The sequence below is a fragment of the Trachurus trachurus genome, assembly GCF_905171665.1.
Source record: "Trachurus trachurus genome assembly, chromosome: 20".
Taxonomy (NCBI): domain Eukaryota; kingdom Metazoa; phylum Chordata; class Actinopteri; order Carangiformes; family Carangidae; genus Trachurus; species Trachurus trachurus.
Window position 1 is genome coordinate 3,026,744 of NC_139911.1, and position 23,754 is coordinate 3,050,497.

General features: G+C 40.8%; 3 protein-coding genes across 3 annotated transcripts in view; 2 read left to right on the plus strand and 1 right to left on the minus strand.

Moving 5' to 3' along the window:
- LOC311003393 (uncharacterized protein) overlaps positions 1-9,983 on the plus strand; it is a 107,888-nt gene extending 97,905 nt beyond the window's left edge. The window contains exons 13-17 of the mRNA XM_083995134.1: positions 1,891-1,947; positions 4,660-4,741; positions 5,380-5,492; positions 8,582-8,747; positions 9,865-9,983. Coding sequence (XP_083851260.1) covers positions 1,891-1,947; positions 4,660-4,741; positions 5,380-5,492; positions 8,582-8,747; positions 9,865-9,872 — 426 coding nt within the window. The 3' untranslated portion in view covers positions 9,873-9,983. The remainder of the gene's footprint in view (positions 1-1,890; positions 1,948-4,659; positions 4,742-5,379; positions 5,493-8,581; positions 8,748-9,864) is intronic.
- Positions 9,984-9,990: 7 nt separating this feature from the next.
- On the plus strand, positions 9,991-14,001 carry LOC311003473 (uncharacterized protein; the record flags this gene model as incomplete). The annotated part of the gene is made up of 1 exon (XM_083995239.1): positions 9,991-14,001. A coding segment is annotated over one exon (393 nt), but the record flags the coding sequence as incomplete, so codon positions are not given.
- A 7,785-nt stretch (positions 14,002-21,786) lies between these two features.
- The window catches only part of kcnh2b (potassium voltage-gated channel, subfamily H (eag-related), member 2b), a gene marked incomplete at both ends in the record, with an annotated part of 295,565 nt that continues 293,597 nt past the window's right edge, over positions 21,787-23,754 (minus strand). The window contains 3 exons of the mRNA XM_083995135.1: positions 21,787-22,230; positions 23,014-23,148; positions 23,229-23,334. Of these exons, the coding sequence (XP_083851261.1) occupies positions 21,787-22,230; positions 23,014-23,148; positions 23,229-23,334 (685 nt within the window). The remainder of the gene's footprint in view (positions 22,231-23,013; positions 23,149-23,228; positions 23,335-23,754) is intronic.

A 23,754-nucleotide genomic window follows, 5' to 3' on the forward strand; every position in this document is an offset into this window, starting at 1 on the left:
GGAGTGAGGCAAGACAAGGAAAAAAAATGTTGGCGCATCACTTTAAACCTTCTGCTCTCACTAAACAGAATCATTCTCCATCCTCTGCTTGTTCGCTCATTCTTCAAGCTCCATCCAACTTCTGTTTAAACATCATTCAGAAGCGTCGTGTTTATGTCTGTGTGGGAGAAAACGACAGAAGACTAATAAGAGAACACTAGTTAAGCATAAATAAATACTGAATTCTTCATTTATAATGCATGAATACTCACCCCACCTCCTACACTGCAAAAACTCAAAATCTTTCCAAGAATCTTTGTCTTATTTCGTGTCAAAATGTCTCATTTCTAGTCAAAACTAATCTCTTTCCACTTAAAATAAGATTCATCACCTAAAAAATTTACTTGTTTTTAGATCATTTTCACTTGTTTCAAACTAATTTTCACTTGAAATAAGTAGAAAAGTCTGCCAGTGAAAGCAAGTTTTTTGTGCAAGTGAAAATCTGCTTGACAGAAGTAAACAGTGTCTAAAAACAAGCTACATTGTATGTGATGAGTCTTATTTTAGGTATAATGAGATTTGATTTGACTAGAAATGACATTTTGACTAGAAATAAGACAAATATTCTTGGTAAGATATTTGAGTTTTTGCAGTGTGTAGTTTATGAATACAGTTATTGCAATGATGAGTAAAACATGTTTAACTGTATTTATAAACTACATACTAATGAGTATTCATGTGTTATGAATGATGCTTAATAGTGTGTACTATTATAAAGTGTTACCTCGTTGTCTTGAACTTCTTAAATTCATGTGATCCACTAATTAGCTCATGAAACTCGTCAGGTCTGGTGGAAAAATGTCGTATTTTGAAATCATTGGACTTGGACAAAGCAAAATGGCAAAACAGCACCTCCTTGAAACTTTCAAAAGTTTAAAATAAATGTGCCGACTTTGGTGTACAGTAGGAGAATACAAATCGGTACGCACCTGTATCACACCAAGATCTAGAAAAAAGTCAATGCAACTGGTGCTCTAAAATCAACAGGAAGTCTGCCATTTTGGTTTGAACGGTCAATTTTTGGTCATTTCCACACCTTGTTTTTGAACGAACGCCACCTACGGATTTTGTCGGATCGACTTCAGATTGGGCAAAACCTCATCTAGACACTCTGGTTATTTCACATTGTCAAAAGCTTTGCTGTACATCAATGGGCGTAGCCGCTAGCGCTAGCTCTGCACTAGTTTCTCCTGAGAAGTCCAACACCGACCACTGTTCCCTTCATCAGCAGCAGCAGCAGCTTTTTTTTTGTGGACGAGGTGACCTGATTAACTGGGGGGGTTGACCCACTTCCCCCTCCCTGTTGGACTCCATGGGGCCACCGTGCACACATCAGCATCACATCACAGCTGTGGTGGCAGAAGCTAGAAGAGCAATTAAAAACATTTCCATGCACAGTTGCACACACATATAAGAGTTTTAGAGACGTCCAGATTCTCAAATCCTCCAAACAAACCTGCAGAACCAGAACCTCTGAGTCTGAGCTTCGTTTCCTATCTGACTTCTTTTTTAGTACATTTTTATTTTCTGGACCAAGCCAGAACCCTAACCCTTCCTTCAGTTTGTGCATCCATCCATCTCCAGCCACCTCCTCTTTCTTCTTTACCTCCTTTTAATAACTCTACTCCCCGTCTCTTCATGCCTCCTTGCTCTTCTTTTCATCCTTTCTGTCGTCTCATCTCGTCTCTACCTCTGCTTCTATGCTGCTTCTCCCTCCTCCTCCTCCTCCTCCTCCTCCTCCTCCTCCTCCTCCTCCTCCTCCTCCTCCTCCTCCTCTTCCTCTTCTCCTCTTGTGTTGTCACCAGTTTTTGTTGTAGTTGTTGTGGTTGTTGACCCAGCTTGTCTCCCCAGGTGTCATCTGCCTCTCAGAACAGGGGCGTCGCCTCCAAAGACACGAGCCAGGGCAAAGTGAGTTCCCCCTCCACCCACCCACCCATCACTACATCCTCCTCCTCCTCTTCCTCCTCCTCCTCTACTCTGTCTTTCTGTTCAAACACATTCAGACATTTTCTTTTTTGCAGCTTTTGCAGCTTTTTTGTTTTGTCATCACTCAGAGTGAAGTCCTCTCCTCCTGAGCAATAAAAGCTCCTCATCTTTTACACAGACACGGTGTCTCTGGAGAGTTTGATGCTATATAAATAAACACCGACACTGATTAATGGTTATTTCTAACTTGTTTTCAATGACGATAATATGGGATGTTTTTTTTTTTTTAAGCAGGAGGCGTGAACACAGTTTAGTCTCTGTGAAAGCAAAGCACACGAGTCTAAATGTGTCTCATGAAATGTCATATGAGAACTGTGATGAGGAAACTCTGTGTCTCTGTGGTTAATTAACGTTGAGGTTAATGAAGCGTCGTAGTGAAGGAGGAGGAGGTTTGATGTGATGAGGTAGAAACCTGTAGCTATAGAGTTAACAGTTTATCTTTATATAATATATTTGTATATATACTGTACAGGTGCATCTCAATAAATTAGAATATCATGGTAAAGTCCATTTCCAGTATAGTTCAAGTCAAAAAACATTGAGTGCATATACAGTAGATGGACATACATTTCAGAAGGCCAATATTTCCATATTAAAAATGCTTTTTTTTTATTGGTCTTTTGTAATATTCATTTTTTTAAGATACTGAATTTTAGGTCTTCATTAAATGTGAAGCCATATTCATTACAATTAAAATAAATTAAATAAATAAAGATTCATTCTTTGTGTAATGGAATTGAAAACTTTTCCATGGTATTCTAATTTATTAAGATGCACCTGTGTATATACATATTACTGTATACACACGAAAAGGTCCAGTTCCCTTTAGTGATACAATAGTATTAAAACAATAGACCAGTAAAGTAATAGAAGATAGTTCGTAGTACAATCATTACTCCAAATAAGTTGGGACGCTATGTAAAATATGAATAAAAACAGAATGCATTTCAACATGAGCTATTATTTTTATGAAATGATAAAATGATATGTTGTTTATGTTCTGTTGTGGATAAAATATGACTTTATTAGATGTTTTATTTACATTTTACACAGTGTCCCAACTTTTTTTATTGTCAGAAAGAACAGTTTGAGTCTCTGTCCAGTCTCTTAGTGATAGAAATACTTTTATATTTTTGATTGCATGCTGTTTGTTTATAGTAGGAAGGTCTGTGAGAGATAAAGTCTCAGTTCTGTCATAGTGTAGTGGTATTTAATGTGCAGCTCGGCTTGCACACATGATGGAAGTCCATTGCATTGGTTTGCATGGGAGCTGCAGAGAGTCATGTTCAGTCCGTCAGCTCAGTCGGTGTTTGTGTTGTGGGAAGCCGGTGAGGGATGATGAGTCCCGTCATGTTGCTGAGCTATAAATGTATTTTTTACATAATGTTATTAACAATTAACTCCAGTACAAAACCTTGTGTCTCTGCTAATGAACATGTAGCGTGTCTCCACTGTTTTAACCTGAGCTGGGACACATGTTTATATGTGTTGTGCTGTGTTATATAAGTGTTGTGTATGTGTGTGTGGTGCATGTTTGTGCCTCATAGCCGAGGTTTCCTTCCTTTTTCTCAGGACTTTGGGTCAATAAGTATAATTATAATTTCAGCAGCACTCGTTAAAGCACTCGTTAAATAGTCGTAGCCATTTTTCCCAGGTGACCTTGCTCCCTCCCTCTGTCCTTTCTTTTCTAACCCTTTGATGGTGACTTCTCCTCTACTGTCTTCGTTTTCTTCTCCTCCCCGTTTGTTCTCTTCCTTCTTCTTCTTCTTATCCCTGCTCCTCCTCTTCCCTCTTTCCTCCTCTGTCCCCCGACCCCCTTTCCTTCCCTTCCTCTGCTCTCCTCTTGCTGCTATGCTGTGTCCATGTAGGTTCAGCTAGTCTCCAAAAAGCTGGACTTCAGCCACGTCACCTCACGCTTGGGCTCCAAGGACAATATGAAGCATGTTCCTGGAGGGGGGAATGTAAGTACTGAGTCTGGCCCACGACCAGCTGGAGTCGGACAATCTGAATCTGATTAGGAAGAAATAAAAAAACAACAACAGAGCCGATGCAAAAAAAGAAATAAAATAATAATTATATATATTTGAGCTGCAACAAAGCGCTGAGTTAGTGGACAGCATGTTAGCAAGCCCTGACCTGACCCACAACCTGCTTCACAGTCCCTCGCTTCCTTAAACTCTTCCTGTGTTGTCCTGCCCTGTCACTAACGTACTAAACACCAATCAATCAATCAATCAATCAATCAATCAAACAAACAGCACTGGCCTCTGATTGGTCGGTTCTGTGAGGACCAGGCGGGATTTAAAGCTGCTGCTGCTGCTGCTTCTTTTTCTTCATCTTCTTCTGGTTTCTGATTTTTTTTTACCATTTATTTTGCACCGATGATGATGTCACCACAGGAAGGAACTGTGACGTCATTGTGATGAAACGATGATGTAACCTCTGGAAGCATGTGACACGACGACGCTGGAGCTGTCATTTTAATTTAATCGTGTTGTACTGTAGGACATTTATCTGTATCTGAGAAGTGATATGCAGCTACAGGTGGAGCACTGTGACCTTTGACCTTCCTCTCCACCTTTGTTTTTGTTTCTTTAAATCTGTTGTTAACTCGGCTCCTGTGACGTCCGACAGGTGCAGATCCTCAACAAGAAGGTGGATTTGAGTAAAGTGACGTCAAAGTGCGGCTCCAAGGACAACATCAAGCACAAGCCTGGTGAGCTGCAACAGTAGAGGCAACATTCAAGTACTGAAACTGTTTTAAAGGGATAGTTGATCAACATTTTGGCAAATTGGCCCATTGCCATAATCCCTATAGTCATAGCAGTAGGTTCGTTACCTTTAATTGTCGGTGCAAGCTATTTTTAGAACGGTGGAGCAGAGCCGTGAGCTGCTCAGAGCTACGCTACGGAGGCTCATGGGATTTCTTGGTTTCCCTCATCAAACTCATCAAATCCACAATCCAACAACTCCACAACGCTCTGGTGGACAAGTTGTGAGCTGCACATTCACCACGCTATGAGATAATAACACAACGTTACCACACAGAGTTGTTTTAGAGGGAAATTCATGTAAAACCGCTGATGCACGTTGCCTTCAGGGACAGTTTTTCATCATCAGTCTCTGTATTTCCCTCTAAAACAACTCTGTGTGGTAACGTTGTGTTATTATCTCATAGCGTGGTGAATGTGCAGCTCACAACTTGTCCACCAGAGCATTTTGGAGTTGTTGGATTGTGTATTTGATGAGTTTGATGAGGGAAACCATCTGGTTAGATTGTGTGTGTATATGTGCTGTAGTGGTGTGTAGTAGAGCTGATCAGCTGTGTGTGTGTGTGTGTGTGTGCCGGTGCAGGTGGAGGCGGCGTAAAGATCGAGTCCCACAAAGTGAGCTATAGGGAAAAGGCTCAGTCCAAAGTGGGCTCCATGGACAACGTGAGCCACCTGCCTGGTGGAGGAAACATCAAGGTGAGTGAGACCATCACACCTGCGTTCCTCTTCTCTGTTTCTGTGAAGCAGCTCGTCACAGAGACGACGACACCTGTCTAACTGTCTGCAACACGATAAAATAACCAGAATCACTGTGACCTGCACACTGTGTCACTAATGACAGCAGCCAAATGCAGAGCATGACTCACCTTCATTGTTATTATTACTATTAATGAAATATAGCTAACTTAGTTTATGACAGCATTTTCCTTTTAGTATTAATCCAGTGTCTGACTCCATCTCTGTGTATAATGCAGTGGTTGTGTGTTGAAAATATTTCAAGGAAATCTAGTCTTAGTGTTTCAAATATTAAGTTAATTTAACGTTAAATGGACTCAACAAGCTACAAATAACATGGTAAGCCATTATTTATTAAGTATATAATGCTTGCAGATGATCATTTAACACTAACACTAAGAATCAATAAAGTAAAACAGTGAAATCAGTGTTTGGGCCTGAACACTGATCTCCAGTGGACGACGTGGACAGTGATGTCAGAGTGACATCATCGAGGGGCGTGGCTACAGGTAGCCACCATCAGACCTGAACTGTCACTTCACCGTCTTTAACCTTCATTTAAACCTTTTAAACACCTGTTCAGGTTTCTACTTCTTCCTGTGAGACGATGGAGGTCGTTAACCTGATGTTTGTGTGAAGGAAACTGATGCTGTCGCTGCTGTCGCTGCTCAGTTCCTTCGTCTCCTGTGTGTTTGCATGTCGATTTATGAAAAAAAAGAGAAAAAACACAAAGTGAAAATCTTGTGTCGACTTTGAGGAGGTGAAATAGTCTGAGGCTCGACTCGTTCCACCGCTGTGTTCATAACGACACAAAAAGCTGAGCTCCAGTCAGTGACGATGTCGACAACCGGTCATCAACCATCTGCAGCGACCTGAAACATCCCAACCCCCCCTGAACCCCCCCTCCTCCCCCTCCAGCTCGGCTCTGTCCACCTCGGGTCTGGGTCTCTGGTGTCTCGCACAAATGAAAACACACAAACAATCAAACAAAATAATAATAATTTGGGCGAATTCTGTCACCGGTCCCCTCAGCCTACAGCGCTCCATCTGTGTGTCGTCGTCACATCTTCATCTTCATCGACACACTGTTTTGCATCATCATCACCGTCCAACGCAGTCATGGAAACAGTTAAAAATAGCTTCCACACACTAACAACCTGTGTGTGTGTGTGTGTGTGTGTGTGTGTGTGTGTGTGTGTGTGTGTGTGTGTGTGTGTGTGTGTGTGTGTGTCTGTGTGTGTGAGAGCTGTTTGATGAGCGTCTGTTTCTGCTTTCGCTTTAATTTGTTTGTTCAGCGCCTCAGCAAAAACACTGTTTTTTCATGCACTGATCAATTTTGAGATTTTGGGCTATTTTTCTTCCTTAACATGTTTTCTTTCAGAAAAATATAAAGAAATGGTAGAAAATCCACATTAAAGTAAATTAAAGTTATTTTACTTGATTTTGTCTCTTTTGTTGGTAGATTTCTCCTAATTTTGCCAAACGTTAGTCTGACCCAGGTCATCTCAGGTATCGTTGTAAAGCTCTCTCTCTCCTGAACAATGATGAGGCTCCAAAAATGGTCATTTCCTCCCTATCTGCAACCAATCGTAAAAGAACGATTTACATTAACAATCTATGGAATTTTACAGTACAAATCTTTAAAGGCCGTTTTCTCAAAATGAGTTTTTCCTCAGACTCTGAGCTTCAGCAGCACTTACAGACACCAAACCTTCCAGTTTGATCCCTTTCTTTATCCATTGTTCAGATTTCTGCTCTGAAAATATATGCAAATTAGCACATATTTCATTAGATATTGCCTCATTTACATATTTAAACATAAAATTTGACAAAACTTGTAATACAAAAAATATTTGTCTTAATGTAAGTGATACATTTGGGAAGTTTCATGGTGATATCTGTTAGTTAAATTTTTTACCCTATTCACCTGTAGTGTCTCACCTTAAAATGATTATTAATTGTCTCCAAGAAGTTTTTATTTTTTATTTTTTCAATCCGATGAAAAGACTAAAAAACAAACAATAAGTGTCTAAGGGTCTAAGGACAGAGGATGTTGCTACGATGCCATGTAAAGCCCTTTGAGACAAACTGTTTGTAAAAACGGGCTATACAAATAAAATTGCCTTGCCTTGCCTTGCCAAGTGTGTCAGACTAACAAGAACAGTATGGTGTGTGTGTGTGTGTGTGTGTGTGTGTGTGTGTGTGTGTGTGTGTGTGTGTGTGTGTGTGTGTGTGTGTGTGTGTGTGTGTGTGTGTGTGTGTGTGTGTGTGTGTGTGTGTGTGTGTTGCAGCTCCATTGTTAACCTAAAAAAATATATTAAAAACACAACGTTATCATTGTCATTCCCATGAACACACACTGTAATTTAACACCAGAGTCTGAGTGGACGAGGACAGGACAGAGAAGGTGGACGGACATTTTTCTTAGTTTGTGTCTTTTCATGGGATTGGTTCAATGATGACATCATCATCACGCATCACACAGCTTTGTGGATGAATAAACCGGTCGTTGTTGTACGTAGTTTGTCGTTCAGTTCTGTCTGTGTGTGAACTCTAACGTCTGTTTGTGTGTTTTGTCCTAATATGTTCTTTGTTTTTTTGTGTGTGTCTGTTTCTAGAAGCAGCTGCGCTCAATGTCATTTTTTTGATATTTTATCCCTTTAGCGCATTAGCTTTTTAATTTCTCTATGAGCTCACACAGAAACATGATCGGCCTCGTTCTTCTCTGCTTCACTCTGCTGCTGTTTTTGTGTTTTCCATCATCGCATGTGGAGTTTATTCAGTTTTTATGCTTTATCTATGAGTTGGGCCACTTATTATTATTATTTATTTTTGTTTTGTTTGCTCATGTTTCCATCTTTTCCCACCAGAGTCTGGCTCCAGATCTTTAGCAACCAAACTGATCCTGATCCTGACGACTTTGACCTATAATAATATTAATAATAATAATAAAAACCAGTTTCCAGAGTGTAGTAGTGGATCAGATTTGGAGCCAGGTTGCTCCATCCTCATCCCATCACCGATTGACACGCCCTGCTATGTGTTTCTAGGCTGAGGGGGCCCAGGAGACAACAGAGGGGAATGGGACCCCGGCCCCCGGCCCGCAGGCTGGGAGCCCCCCCCCCGCCCAGGAGAATGGGCTGAAGGACGGGGCTCCCTGTGATAGCGAGGGCCTCCGGGAGCCCCAGGCTCTGGACTCAAGCATCCCAGAGACAAGTAAGTGTGTGTGTGTGTTTCTGTGTAGGTGTGTGTGCAGGGTGTCCGCAGGGTTAAGTTGATAAATCAATTTAGCTGAAATAATTAAGGCCCTTAAAGGGACTCTAAGTGGCAATGAGGTCTTAAAGGGATAGTTCAACATGCAAATTGGCCCATTGCCATAATCCCTATAGTCATAGCAGTAGGTTCGTTACCTTTAATTGTCGGTGCAAGCTGTTTTTAGAACGGCGGAGCAGAGCCGTGAGCTGCTCAGAGCTACGCTACGGAGGCTCATTATGGGATTTCTTGGTTTCCCTCATCAAACTCATCAAATACACAATCCAACAACTCCACAACGCTCTGGTGGACAAGTTGTGACCTGCACATTCACCACGCTATGAGATAATAACACAACGTTACCACACAGAGTTGTTTTAGAGGGAAATACAGAGACTGTTGATGAAAAACTGTCCCTGAAGGCAACAGCAGTTTTGCATGAATTTCCCTCTAAAACAACTCTGTGTGGTAACGTTGTGTTATTATCTCATAGCATGGTGAATGTGCAGGTCACAACTTGTCCACCAGAGCGTTGTGGAGTTGTTGGATTGTGTATTTGATGAGTTTGATGAGGGAAACCAAGAAATCTCCATTAGCCTCCGTAGCGTAGCTCTGAGCAGCTCACGGCTCTGCTCCGCCGTTCTAAAAACAGCTTGCACCGACAATTAAAGGTAACGAACCTACTGTACTGCTATGACTATAGGGATTATGGCAATGGGCCGATTTGCCAAAATGTTGAACTATCCCTTTAAAATGTATGGAAATGGGCTTAAAAAAGGTCTTAAAAAGTATTAAATTTAACTTCAGGATTCCTGCATAAACCCTGCTGTGTGTGTGTTTCTGTGTGTGTCTGTGTCTGAAACATAGAGTAGTAGAGAGACTCTGTTATTATAATAATAATAAAAATACTAACGTGTGAGTTTCTTTTTTTTTTTTTTTTCCCCCGTCACTGATCAAACTGAGATTAACCCGTCGTCATGGCGACCCCGTGGCTGCAGTGTGAAGAATCTGTTTATTCTGTCTCCTCCTCCTCCTCGGTCCAAAGTTTCCTGATCACACTCTCGACTTCTTTATCTTGCAGGCATCTAATTCTGCTATCCCTCTGCCCTCTTCATCTCAACCCCCCCACGACACCGCCTCTCCTCCCCCGTTCTCTACCCCCTCCCCCCTTTTCCCTTCCTCCCTTCTCTCTCTCCCTCTCCTCCTTCTTCCCTCCCTCTTCCTCTACTCGACCTTTCTGCTGCAGATTGAGTCTTTCAAGCTCAACTTCCGCGAGAATGCTCGCTCTCGCACGGACCACGGCGCCGACATCGTCACCTGGCCGGCCCCCCAGGACGACAACAATGACAACGACAACTACAACTACAACTACAACCACAACCACAGACCCCACCCACACGGTTCCTTCTATTCTCTACACCAACAACAACAACAACAACAACACCCGAACCAAACGCACCCTTCGGCTCCTCGCAGCGCCTCCCTCTACGAGTCGATGGCATCTGCGTCTTCCCCCTCCACCGCTGCTGCTGCTGCTTCCCTGCTGCACCTTCAGCTGGAGGTCACGGGGGACGACAGCAGCTCCTCAATGGGATCTTGACCTTTCTATAACCCCCCCCACCCCCCAAAAAAAGAACCCCACACACACATATACACACAAACAAACACACAGAAACACATCAATCAATCAACCCCTCCTCTGTCACCTTCAATCAAAAGTTTTGACTTCTAATCTAATCGTTCTGTCACCAGTGTTTCTCACATCTGAGCTCATCGTCATGCACTGTAACTGCCCCAACAACCCCCCCACTTCACCCACTTTACCCCCCATTTCACCCCCCCCCCCCCCCCCCCCCCTCCTGTGTCCAGCTGAAGTGACTGTACAGACTGAGCTTTGGGGCTTTGTGAAGGTTTTAATCCTCACACGTCGACCCCTAGAGTCATCGTCATCGTCATCGTCGTCGGGTGGTGATGGACTTTCACTTTCACTTTACTCTCTCTCAACATCAACAACTTCACCTCTCCTCCTCCTCCTCCTCCATCCCATAATTACAACTACAACTACAACAGCAGCAGTAGTAATCAGTTAACCGGTCACCTGAGCAGCATGGAAACCCCTCTGGACTCACACACACACACACACACACACACACACACACACACAGTAGCATCTCTTCTCCCTTGTGACTGTAGGAGCTGTTTGTTCCCAGTATCCTCTTCTTCCTCCTCCTCCTCCTCCCTCTTCCTCTTCCTCCTCCTCTTCTCTGCTTCGGTAACATCATAGTCATCCATCGTTCTTCTTCATCCTCCATCATCATCACTCTCTCCTCTCTCGTCACCGTCACATACCATAATAATAATAATAAACAAGCTGACAAACAGAAAAGCTAGACAACACGTACAGTAGGCTGTTTGAACCATTTTAGGCTGTTTAACTCTTTCTTCTCTGTGTTTGTGATGATGTGTTTGAGTGACAAAAAAAAGTTGTGTAAAAATGAGCTTTGGTGTTCTGTTCTTATCTTAATTTTTCTTTTCTTTCTTTCTTTCTTTCTGTCTTTCTTGGGTTTTCTTATTCTTTCCTCCTAGTATTTTGTTTTTAAAACAAAATGTTTTCATTTATTTATTGTACGTTTTATTCCTGTAAAAGCAATATTACTACTACTACAGCGATAGCACTCAGAAAAATCTTGGAAACACGCACAGGATTTTATCGTAAAAAACAAAGACACACGGTGAAGATGAGAAAAGACGTCAGAGAGTCAGAGGGAGGAAGAAAGTGAAGAAGAAGCAGTTAAAGATGTGTTATTGTTGTAGTTTTTTTAAAAGAACTTTTGTGGCTTAATAACAAATGACAAATGTGTGAAACGTTGAAAGTTTGTGAGATGCAATAGAGGAAGTTTGTTGAAGATGTGAGGGAGATGAGGACGACGATAGGGAACTGTCTTTAGAGCTGCGTGTCTCGTATGTGCCTCCTGTCCTTCCTACCTGAAAACCGAAGAGTTAATGAGGATGATGATGCAGCAGGCTCGTGCTGAAAAAAAAAAAAACTGAAAGCAGAGAAGAGTATCGAAGAGTTGATGGAAAGAGTTTTAATGGAAATCTGTTTGTGTGCAGTACAGTCACAGGTTCAGGTGTTTCTGTGAGGGCGGGGTGGGTGAACAGTGTGTGTGTGTGTGTGCAGCGTTTTACTCTTCTCGTTGGAAGTGTTGGCAGTGGAACGTGACGTGGCTTTATCCTCTTCTCGTGTAGCAAAATGTTGCCTCCGATTGCCTTTTCTAGTGCATGGCCAGACTATAATATAACGACATCACAGCACAGCACAGCACAGCACAGCACACCCCGAGCTGGGAGCCTCTGTGCATTATGACTCAAAGTAAAAGTGTTGTGGTGGTTTGGTACCATACGTACAGTACAGTATAGTATATCTCTGGGGCAGTCCTAGCGCTCAGAGGACGACACATTATTATTATTATTAATATTAATATTAAAATGATATGATATGACAATGTAGCAGATACATTAGCGTTCGTTTAGAGTCACGTTTTTTGCCACCTTAGTGAATTTAAATCCAACTTTCTTGTTCTTCTAGCTCTGTTTTCATCTCGCGCTCACCAGCTAACCGCTAACCGCTAACTTCCTGTGTACGATGAGTTTATTTGAGCTTTTTTTTTTTTTTTTTTTCTTTTTAGCTGAAAGCATTTAACCTGCTGCATCTGAAAACATAATGATGATGATGATGATGATGATGATTACAAGGCAAGAGCGACGAGGGTGTCGGCTGTAAAAACCAAAACAAAGAGCTGAAAGACACTAAAAGGCTCAGTCCATAGTTATTATGAAAGAAAAGTGTAATATAAAAAAGTGCAGCTTTGACTTGTACTATGAATAATGGATGTTGTGGAAAGCTATCAACTGTATTTCTACAGTTTGCATCATGTAAATGTGAATCTGCAGCCGTCTGATCAAAGATATGACAGGAAATCTAATACTAACTTAGATTTATTGACACAAAAACAACATTATCATGGTAAAAACTACATTGACTGCCCCTTAGTGACAACATCAAACCACAAACACACTCCTGAGTTATTATTATTATTATTATTCAAATTGTCACTTTATTAATGATTCGTAAAGAAGCTTTGACGCGACTAAATTGCACCTTAATGCTTAAATATATCAAAGACATTACTGTTAGTGAGTGATTGGTGTTTCACTAACAGTTAAACAGAAATAAAAAAGACAAAACCCGCCTCTATGAACAAGTGATCTTATGTGAAGGAGCTGTTGCATGATTACAGAGCAATAAACTGACTTATGCTGCCCCTCAACCTTTAATATTCAGTCACAAACAGGTTTTTTTGTTTTGTTTTAGCATTTATTGGACTTTATTCAGATAAATCAGAGAAGTGGGCAATACATTTTTCCAGTGAATGTGGTCTGAAGGGCAGAGAGAGTGTGAGTGAGGGGTGGAGCGTCACAGAGCTAAAGTTTTTTCCTTGTGCCTGTCCACAGCCGTGTTTTAGCTTTTGCTTTTAACCCCCGGGGTGTTTTGTTTTTATTAAAACTAACCACTACTTCTGGAGCTTGCACACGGATGTACATAGATATTTTATTGACGACGACGCACTCTTACTATATACGGCCCTGCAAACGAGAACAAATGATTGATGATGATGATGATGATGGTGATTAGGGGGCGGGGCATGTGGGGGTGGGCGGGTTGTTCACAAACAGCTTTTATGTCCATGTACCTTTAATGACTTTAAGGGGAGGAGGTTTTATCATGACTATTATGACTATTACTCTGGATTATTAGTGTGATGAATCGAACAGGTCGGCTCTTTTCTTTTCGTTGGGGAAGGGGGCCACTGAAGTGAAAGAATGTCTTTTGAGATATATTGTACTAAAGACGCAACACTTTTGTATATGTTATTTATCGTTGTGTTTTCCTGTAGCCTCGTGACGGTTGTGCACTCATGGTTGAAAAGGGGTTATTATTATTATTATTATTATACTTTTTAATGATTTGTGACAGCCGCCGGTTTCACAAAACCGCGTGACGTCGGGGATGTGAGATTTTTGGAAAAAAGAGAAAACCCAAATACAACGCTCAACTCAGAAAGTCTTTAAACTAAAGGAATCTCATAGGAACAGGTTTTTATTTAAAGGTGCTGTAAGAGCAGCTTGATTTTAGAAACAAGCTTAATCAGTTCAAGACTGTTTTAACTAAACATCTAGTGCACATTTATGCATAGCTACACACTAATTAATTAATCAATCACGCCCACAAAACCCAGTCTTAAGAGAATTACTATAAAATTATGACCTAATTAGCTCATAAACTTTGCTTTCAGGATGAAACGTAACAGAATCACAAATACTTGTCCATCGCAGTTGGACGCTGGGAATTTTTCTTGTTCAAGCAGGCACTAAGTTTAGAGCTCAGTGTATAATAGGCCTGTAATTTGGGAGTTATGCATATCAATATATATATTTATTTATATATATTGGCTGCTACGTATTGCAACTCAAGAGCAGCAACCTGCCCTGGAGAGTCACTCATAGACACACAGACATACAAACATAAACACACACACACTGAGACCCTAACGCATCCTGGTTTGTGGTTAAGAAGACGTAAAGTGTAGCTGCCAGGTTCGGCTTGTGTAATTAATGCTCCCCAGTAATCTACCCAAGGAGCATTGTAGAGCTTCATGTACTGCTACTGTACTCATACCAGACATGTAAGTGTAACACTAGCTAATAAACACCTACTTTACCTGCAGAGCATGCTGAAAAACAATGGGATGTGTTAGGTAGACTTACTATGTCATTTGCAGAGCCTCCTCATTGTTTTTTTTTGTGTTTTATTTTATTATTATTTTTTGGTTCTTTATTTTTTTTTTTCTTTGTTTCTTTTTTTTTTTTCATTAATTTGAATTTTATGTTTTGGTTTGGAAAAAAAGTGTTTATTGTGATTACTTGTTAATTAGTGATGTGATTATTAAACATGAAATAAAATGAACTAAAACTCTCACTCGTATGTTTTACTTTATTTTCTGAATGAATAAGACGTTTTGTGATCTGTCTGTAGAGATAATAGACCACAGCTGACCCCTTGTGGTGCCTTTATGGAAAGACAAGACAGGAAAAGCTACAGCACCATTATTTTGTAGATCATTTGTTAAAGGTACATTGTGTAGGAATTCCTCCCATCTAGCGCTGCGGTAGTATATTACAAGCAATTCAATCGTGTTTTTCATGCTGCATTCACGTGAAATTGGGCAGACGGCAGACAGACAGTCAGAGCAAACTACAGAGTTTGTATTTTCAATTGCTCAATAAAAAAAACAAAAACACATCTTCATCTCAGCTGGAACAGAGCGGCATCCTCCAGACCTTCTCCTTAGTTTTCAATGAAAGAAGCTCCACTCCTGAACAAACTCCTCTCCCAACAGAAGTATGTTCCATCAGCAGTCGATGAGACATGACAAAAACACAAAGAAAATAAAGCAAATGTTGAGTAAAAACTCAGAACAAATTGATTATTGTGAATGCTGAAAGAAAAAAAAGGTAACACTTTAGATTAGGGAACACATATTCATCATTAACTAGGTGCTCATTAATATGCATATATAGCTCCTTGTAATTATCAAGCATGTTTCAACACATTATTCTACATAGCCTTACTGTACCTCTGTTACACCATTAATTAAGATTTTTCCTGATATTAACTCCTAATTATGGCTTATTCATTGTAAATTAATGCATTGTTGTTTCTGAATAATGGTGCGAATAACCAGTGGGTTATTTATTGGGGCCTTACAGGGGCAATAGCACAAGAACAGTAATTCTTCCTTTATCACTCTGAATTAGTATAGCATTAATGCATTGATTTACAATGAATAAGCGATAATTAGGAGTTAATATCAGGAAAAATCTTAATTCATGGTGTAATAGAGGTAGAATAAGGCTATGTAGAATAAGGTGTTAATACGTGCTTAATAATTACTAATAAGGAGCTAGTAAGCTACTTATATGCATATTAATAAGCACCTAGTTAATGGTGAATATGTGTTCCCTAATCTAAAGTGTTACCAAAAGAATAAAGACATTCATATCATATCGTAAATCTCATAAATAAACACCAGTCAGTGACGGTTTTGCTTTCAAAGAGGTTTATTGAAAGAAATATTTTTCAAATTTTATAAAGTTCAACCATTGATAATGCTATCACACAATCAGAACCTAGAGCTTCACCATTTCGTTTCCCCGTCGACCTCTCGTCACCATTTTGATATGAATAATAATAGTCATTAATTATAATAAATATAATAATAATAATAAGGTGTCGTGAGCTTCTGGACAAAACTCCCCGAGGGTCAAAGGTCACATCCCAGGGAGCAGCAGCACACTTTAAGCTATTTTCAAGACAGTTGTGAGACAGATGCGCTCTTTCTCTCTCTCACACACACACACACACACACCTGCTGAGAATAGTCCGTGTGTTTTCAGCTGCACTTGATCGAACAAACCAAACGAGGTGCTGAACGATGATATTTTTTTGGGGGAAACACATGCATCTTCCTATTACAGTGGTTCGCAACCAGAGTTACAAATAACATACAATATAATATTGTATTCTTCTCATCTAGGATCTCTATGTTTGCAGCTATTCAGTCAGTACCCATCTCTTCCATGACCTGGAAGCAGTTTATTAATAATATTATAATATATATATATATATAAATATGACTCTCCCGTAAGAGCAAGAATTCAGTGTTTCACTCTACACACACAGTTTGCAAGCACACAGCGAAAACCAGCTGCTCTGCACGACCACAACCTCCACCTCTCTCTCACTGCAGGATGAGTGTCATCAGTGCAGCATGCAAGGAAAAATGTGCACAAGATTAAAAGTCTGTAGCTTCATCACCCTCGTCATCCTCACCCTCATCATCATCAGCATCTTTTTTTTTTTTTTTTTTCAATTTCCAACAAGGTGATTATTATTATTATTTTTTATTTTAATAAGAAATTAGAGCAGACTTTTTTAAATTTCTGTATTTAGTATATTTTTTCCTCTATAGTATAGTATTCTGCATTTCAAAGCATGCCAAAGAAATGTTTCAGTTTCTGCATAGTGCTGGCTATACGAGTGCCAAAGAGTTCGATTCCTTTACAAGTCGTAGTAGAAGTTTTGTTGGTATGTACAGGCCGAGGAGTGACAGCAGATCCAGTGTTGTGTAAACGGTACCAAACCCCACCCACCCCACCCCAGCCCCGAACCCCAACAACCCCCCCTCCCCTTCCCCAAGTGCTCAAAATATCTACAAATACAGAACCGAGTCTGTCGGACTCATAGAAAGTTAAATAGAGCTGAAAAAAAGCTCAGTATGGAAGAGCCATTAAGGGAGGTGCACTGCAAAAACTCAAAATCTTTCCAAGAATATTTGTCTTATTTCTTGTCAAAATGTCTAATTTCTTGTCAAAACTAAACTCTTTTCACTTAAAATAAGACTCATCACCTAAAAATGAACTTGTTTTGAAACAATTTACATTTATTTCAAACATATTTTCACTTGAAATAAGTAGAAAAATCTGCCAATGAAAGCAGGTTTTTTGTGCTTGTAATAAGGAAGAAAAACTTGCTCCACTATCATATTTTTCAACTTATTTCAAGTGAAAATCTGCTTGAAAGAAGTAAAAAGTGTCTAAAAACAAGCTACTTTTTAATGTGATGAGTCTTATTTTAGTTATAATGAGATTTGTTTTGACTAGAAATGACATTTTGACTAGAAATAAGACAAATATACTTGGTAAGATTTTGAGTTTTTGCAGTGTGGGTGTATGTATGTGTATAACTATGTCTGTGTGTGTGTATTTATGTTTGTATGTGCATAAAATTCAAAGGGAAAAAGTTGAACTTGAACCTCCTCAAACACCCCCCCCCCCCCCCGTCCGTCCCCTTTGGATATTTTTTATATTATCATTTTTATTCTTTTTTATTTTTCAAAGTGCTCCCTCTACTGGTAGAATAATATTATGCACTATTAATGCATTATACATAAATGTTTCTCTAGCTCTGGAGGATATTCCACTACGGTGAACTGTCACATACAAGGTCAAAGAAGACGAAGAAGAAGAAGAAGTCGACAACCACATTCTAGTTTTGAGGTCAAACAGTTCAGGCCACGAGGTGACTGGTATTCAACACCACCGTAAAAATAAACTATAAAGAAACAAAGAAACAAAGAAACAAACACCCGCTACAGTACGTTGAGTGAGATCTTCAGTACCTCAGCACTGACACTGTAAAAAAAATAATAAACTCAACAAAAAAAACCAATAATGGACCTTTAATGGACCTTAATTGTTTCTGGTGACGACAGGTGAGGGAGGGGGGAGAGGGTGCTGGTGAAAACTAACATATATGGGTGTGTGTGTGTGTGTTTTTGTGTGTGTGAGTGACATACAGTAAAAACACAACGAGGGCTCAGTCATGAGGAGGAGCTAACTAAGTCTGTGATGATGCGTTCACTGACATTTTCACTGAAACTTGCATGGGGGTTCAAGCAACAAACAACCAATATGAAACATCAGGCCGCATTTCTCTAAATTCATATTAAAGCTCCATGTGATGTTGATTTTTTTAATTATATATATATAAACTTTAATATGTGGTTTTAAAATTTTAAATGTGCCCAGTGTTTGACCTGCTTTGGTTCGACACTAAAGTGACAAAACTGACGAAGACGTGTCGTGCACTGCAAAAACTCAAAATCTTTCCAAGAATATTTGTCTTATTTCTTGTCAAAATGTCTCATTTCTAGTCAAAACTAATCTCTTTCCACTTAAAATAAGACTCATCATCTAAAAATGTACTTGTTTTTAGATCATTTTCACTTGTTTCAAACAAATTTTCACTTGAAATAAGTAGAAAAATCTGATAGTGAAAGCAAGTTTTTGTAATAAGGAAGCAAAACTTGCTCCACTATCAGATTTTTCTACTTATTTCAAGTGATAATCTGCTTGAAAAAAGTAAAAAAAAAAAAAGTGTCTAAAAACAAGCTACTTTTTATGTGATGAGTCTTATTTTAAGTAGAATGAGATTTGTTTTGACTAGAAATGACATTTTGACTAGAAATAAGACAAATATTCTTGGTAAGATTTTGAGTTTTTGCAGTGTGGGGTTCATTTTCCTTCTGTCTGCATTTTGTGAATTGATAATAAATTCAGTCAGTTATTAAATGTTGATTACAGCAATAATGTGATAAAGTCCCATAAAGACTCATTAAATAGTGAATAAATATCGAGAGGTTGCACTGAGAGTGTGAATGAATGAATTAATAAAACAATAGAACATTTTGTTACACAGCAAAACCTCACAGGAGGCACAAAAAAGTCACAGAAAAAACAAAAACTAAACAATCAGATCAAATAACAACCAAAATAAATAAATTAAATAGCTCAGACCAGCAAGCAGCAAAAATACAATCATCACAAATCTGCATTAAAGGGGAATCCCACCAAAATAAAGCTTCAGGAAGTCACTCTCGCTCTCTTCTCTCCTCTGATTGGTCGGTCGGTCGGTCGGTTTCATGGTTTTGAGTTCTGAGACGAGAAGGAAAACGAACCCCGTGACATCAGTGACACGTTCCTGAGTCGTCGTTAGTTAAAACATCTGCACTATAAAATAAAATAAAGTGCTAAAAGACATGAAGGGTTGTGTTGGTTGGTTAAGCTGCTACAGGTCTTAACTGTTTAAAGGACTATTGCACTTCAACAGGGAGGGGTCAGCAAAAAATCACAAACCGTGTCGCCGTGGTTACACTGGGAAGACATTTGTTTTTTTTTGTTTTTTTTTAAAGATGGCAGAGGTTCTTTTTTTATTTTCCTTCATCTTGAGAACTCAAAACTTTAAAAAAACAAAACATTTTGGTTGAAATTTTGTCTTTTATGCAGAAAATCGTCGTTACTTTTATTCATTTTATTTTATTTTATTGTGTACATCTCCACCAGTCCTGAGGATTCTGGGTAAATGTCACCTTGTTAAACAGTGGCACATCTACACCTCATTCCCTTTTGACATGTGTGTGTGTTTTTGTCACCGCATCACACACACACACCTTTAAAACCCAAGATTCAAACTTAATAATTTTTTTTTAACTTAAAGGAACCAAACTTTCGTCCAATCGCAAAACAAATCATATCAACCAATCACTGTCAAATCAATAACAAATATCAGAGTTGCTTCAAAACTTTTGGAAATTCACACTAAACTTAAAACAAAGTATGTTTGTTTCAATCAAACTGTTTCCTCTTTCTTTGTTAGTGAGGAAATGACTCTAAATAAATAAATGTCTGATGTGTAGTTTTCCCAGTTTGTGCTGTTGTAGCATTGATTTTTTTTTTTTTACTTTATTTGTGCTACGTTCAAAGACACAAACACTGAATCTGTTCATTTGCCTGTTGGAACGAGTTCAAATCAAGTTTTTCGGGGGCAAAAATAAAAAATAAAAAATGTTGTTTGTGGACATCAGAGAGACAGTGAGTGAAGCGGATGTTCTGTGCCATGCTCAAAGACTCAAAGACAAGACCAGGACACACACATAAAAAGCTTCTGGACCTGAACGTATCACACACACATGATAATAATCATAATAATAATATTAATCATCATCATCATCATAATAATATTAATAATAATCAAAGCGAACTCACTCACTCGTCTCTTCTTGCCAGTGTTTGCATATTGTACTGTACATAGAATAATAATGGCGCATTCGGCTGGTCGTCGTAAACTGGCAAACTTGTACTTGTACAATATATACTATATATACTGTATATATATATTCTTTTTTTACGTGTGGAAGGTGTGAAAGCGTTTCCGGGTGCTCGCTCAGGTGAGGAAACATAAGGACCAATGAAATCTGAGGTAGCAAATTCAACCATGAAAAAACAAAAAAAAACAAAAAACAAAAGGGTTTTGTCCTTGTCGTGCGTTGTGTGTGCGTGTGCTTCAGTGTGTTGCTGCGACTTCCTTATAGTTATAGTTGGATGTTTTAGTTTTAGCTGTGTGTGTTTGTGTGTGTGTCTGTTCTCGAAGTTTGCCAGTTTACCTGTTAGCGACGCTGCCTGAGCCACGTGTTCTTCACTCACTGCTTTTTTTTTTTCTTTTTTTTTTTACGCAAACCTGGACGACGTGAACGATCGGGCAGCTGATATGTTGATCGAGGAGAAATTCATCATGGCTTTTAACCCTCCAGTTCCCACCCACCCCTGAGGTCTGTCTGTCTGCAAACCAGCCAATCCAGTGTGCTCTTGGGGGGGAAAGGGGGCGGGGCTTAGCGGTAGCTCCGCCTCTCGAGAAGGAACCAATGACAGGACAGGACAGGACAGGAGAGGAGAGGACGGGACGGGATGGGACAGCAGGTTTCCTGTTAGGCCAGCTAACAACTACAATTCACCAAACCAAAAGTCTGTGAGTTTGTTTTTTGTTTTTTTCGGAAGCGCCGCGGACGTATAGAGAAGAGAATAATAATAATCAATAATCAATAATCAGTAGGATTTTCAGTGCAAGACGTAAAATGGCTACTTGTTTCGTCGTTTCGTTTCGTTTCGTTTCGTTTCTGTCCCATGTTGTTGTCGCCGCTTGTTCTTCATCCAACACTGGATACAGCAGTAAAGGGATTTGTTTTTTCTACAGGTCAGCAGTCGTCTCTGTGTGTGTGTGTGTGTGTGTGTGTGTGTGTGTGTGTGTGTGTGTGTGTGACGTCACATCGGGTCGGGTTTGATCCGGTCTGATCTGGTTTGGACCCGGACAGACAGCGTGTTCGTCGGGAGGCAGAGAGTCTCTCAGCTCCGTTTGTGGTTTTGGTTAAAGGTTGTGTCGTTGTCGTTGTTGTCGTGGAGTTCGTAAAGCTCCAGATGTTTGAGGAGAGGTTGAGAGGTCGGTTTTCTCCCCCTTCCTCCCACTCCTCCCGCTATTGCCCGACCCTTAGCTGCCCCCGGGGTCGGAGCTGTGTCTCTGTGGTGTCCGTGAGTCCAGAGGAGTCTGTGGTTCTTGGAGGGACCGCCTCCGTTGACTCTCAGCATCCATACACGCCTCCGACCCAAAGTCTAACCCCGCCCCCAAGCTGGAGCTTCCCGTCGCCACTGATGCTGCTGCTGCTGATGCTGCTGCTGCTGCTGCTGCTGCTGCTCCGACTCCCAACTCCAACCGCAACCCTGAACCTGAACCGAGTACCGGCCCTGGAACAACCCCGGTCCCGGTCCCAGTCCCCAGGCCCAGATCCAGCTCCAGATGTTGCCCCGGGCCGTCCAGTCTGGGGGGGGCGCTGCTGCTGCTGCCGCTGCTGCTGCCGAGGAGAGAAGAGTCCTGGAGCTGCAGAGAGTCCAGAGGCTTCGGAGGGAACTCCTCAAAGTCCTGGGAGTCCAGGATCTGCAGGGAGGTCAGAAGGAGGAAGAGGTCAGAGGTCAAATACGCAATATAGAATTATAACTTCCTTATGGAAACAGTAAAATCTGATTAAATGTCATGAATATCGATAAAATGTTAATACGGTCGATCTCATCGGCTTTACTCTTGATCAATACAACGTTTATGCGACGAATGCCGATGGAAACAGTTCTTTACCGGATAAATGTGAGTTGTGATCATGTTTTATCTCAATTCGCTGTGAATTCCAGCTGTTCAGAGACACGGTGGAGTAAACACAGAAAGATGTTTACACGCCACTGTCTTCTGATGACAGGCATGTTGCATTATAACTTGTGCAGCAGCCTATTTACCAACTTAACCTGGCTGGCTGTGCATGGCTCAGTGGTTTCCAGGCAACGACTCCAGCAGCTCTTGGCCTGTGCACAGCCCGACCTGGGATAGTCGGTTAAAGATGAAGGATGGACGTCCCTTTATTTTGCAATTTAGTACAAAAATGAATGGAAACACCTTAAATTGCAAGAAAACAATTCGATGCACCAATATGATCGTCATTGCACATGACGCCATTACGCACAGCTTTTTATTCCATTTAAAGGTCGTAGATGGAAATGCACTTGAACCGGCTTCATTCACATTAATATATTTATGGATCTTCAGATAATCGATCGACAGGTGGATGGAAACACGGTGACTGGTCTGGTGCTGGTTCTGGTTCTGGTTCTGGTTCTGGTTCTAATGTGAACTCACTGCAGAGTTTCTGTTCTGTGGCTTCATGTGCTTCACCTGTGATAAAGACGCCAACGTGTCCGTCTCCAGAGGCGTGACGGGCTGAAGCAGACTCTCTCCTTGACCTGGACCAGGACCAGGACCAGGACCAGGAACTGGACCAGGGCCGGGCCCGGGGGGGTAGGGAGAGGCCTGGGGAGGAGACGTGTTGTTGTGAGAGTGTGTGACAGACAGAGCAAGGCTTGTGTGTGTGTGTGTGTGTGTGCTGTTACCTGCGGCGGCGTGGAGACGGCGCTGTAGGCCGGAGGAACCAGAGCCATCTGTCTCTGCAGCAGCTGCATGATCGCTCCGATGTCTGTGGACATGCGGCTCTCCAACCTGCACAGCACAGAGCACCACTTTTATTCACTATTGTTTTCTTGACTCTTTCTCTTCCTGTGTGGTTTTTTTTTTTTTTGCTGCAGTTAAGAATCTCTTTCCCCTCAGGATCTCCTCAGTCCACCAGCTTCTTGCTTCTGCTCTGAGACTCACATCCTGCTAATTAAAACTCATTCTGCTCATTTTCCTCGGCTCTGCATCATCAGGTCTGACACACACAGACCTGAACCTGAACCTACTCCGATCCGGAGGAGGAGGCATCAGCTTGAATATACATTAAACCTGTGAGTGTTCAGCTGGAGGCGAAAATACACACACAGACTCCGAGGCTGTGATCTGGATCTGAGCCGACACAAAGACTCTGACTCCAAGCGCTGCAGCATGCAAAACTAAAACACTGAACATTACACAACACACACT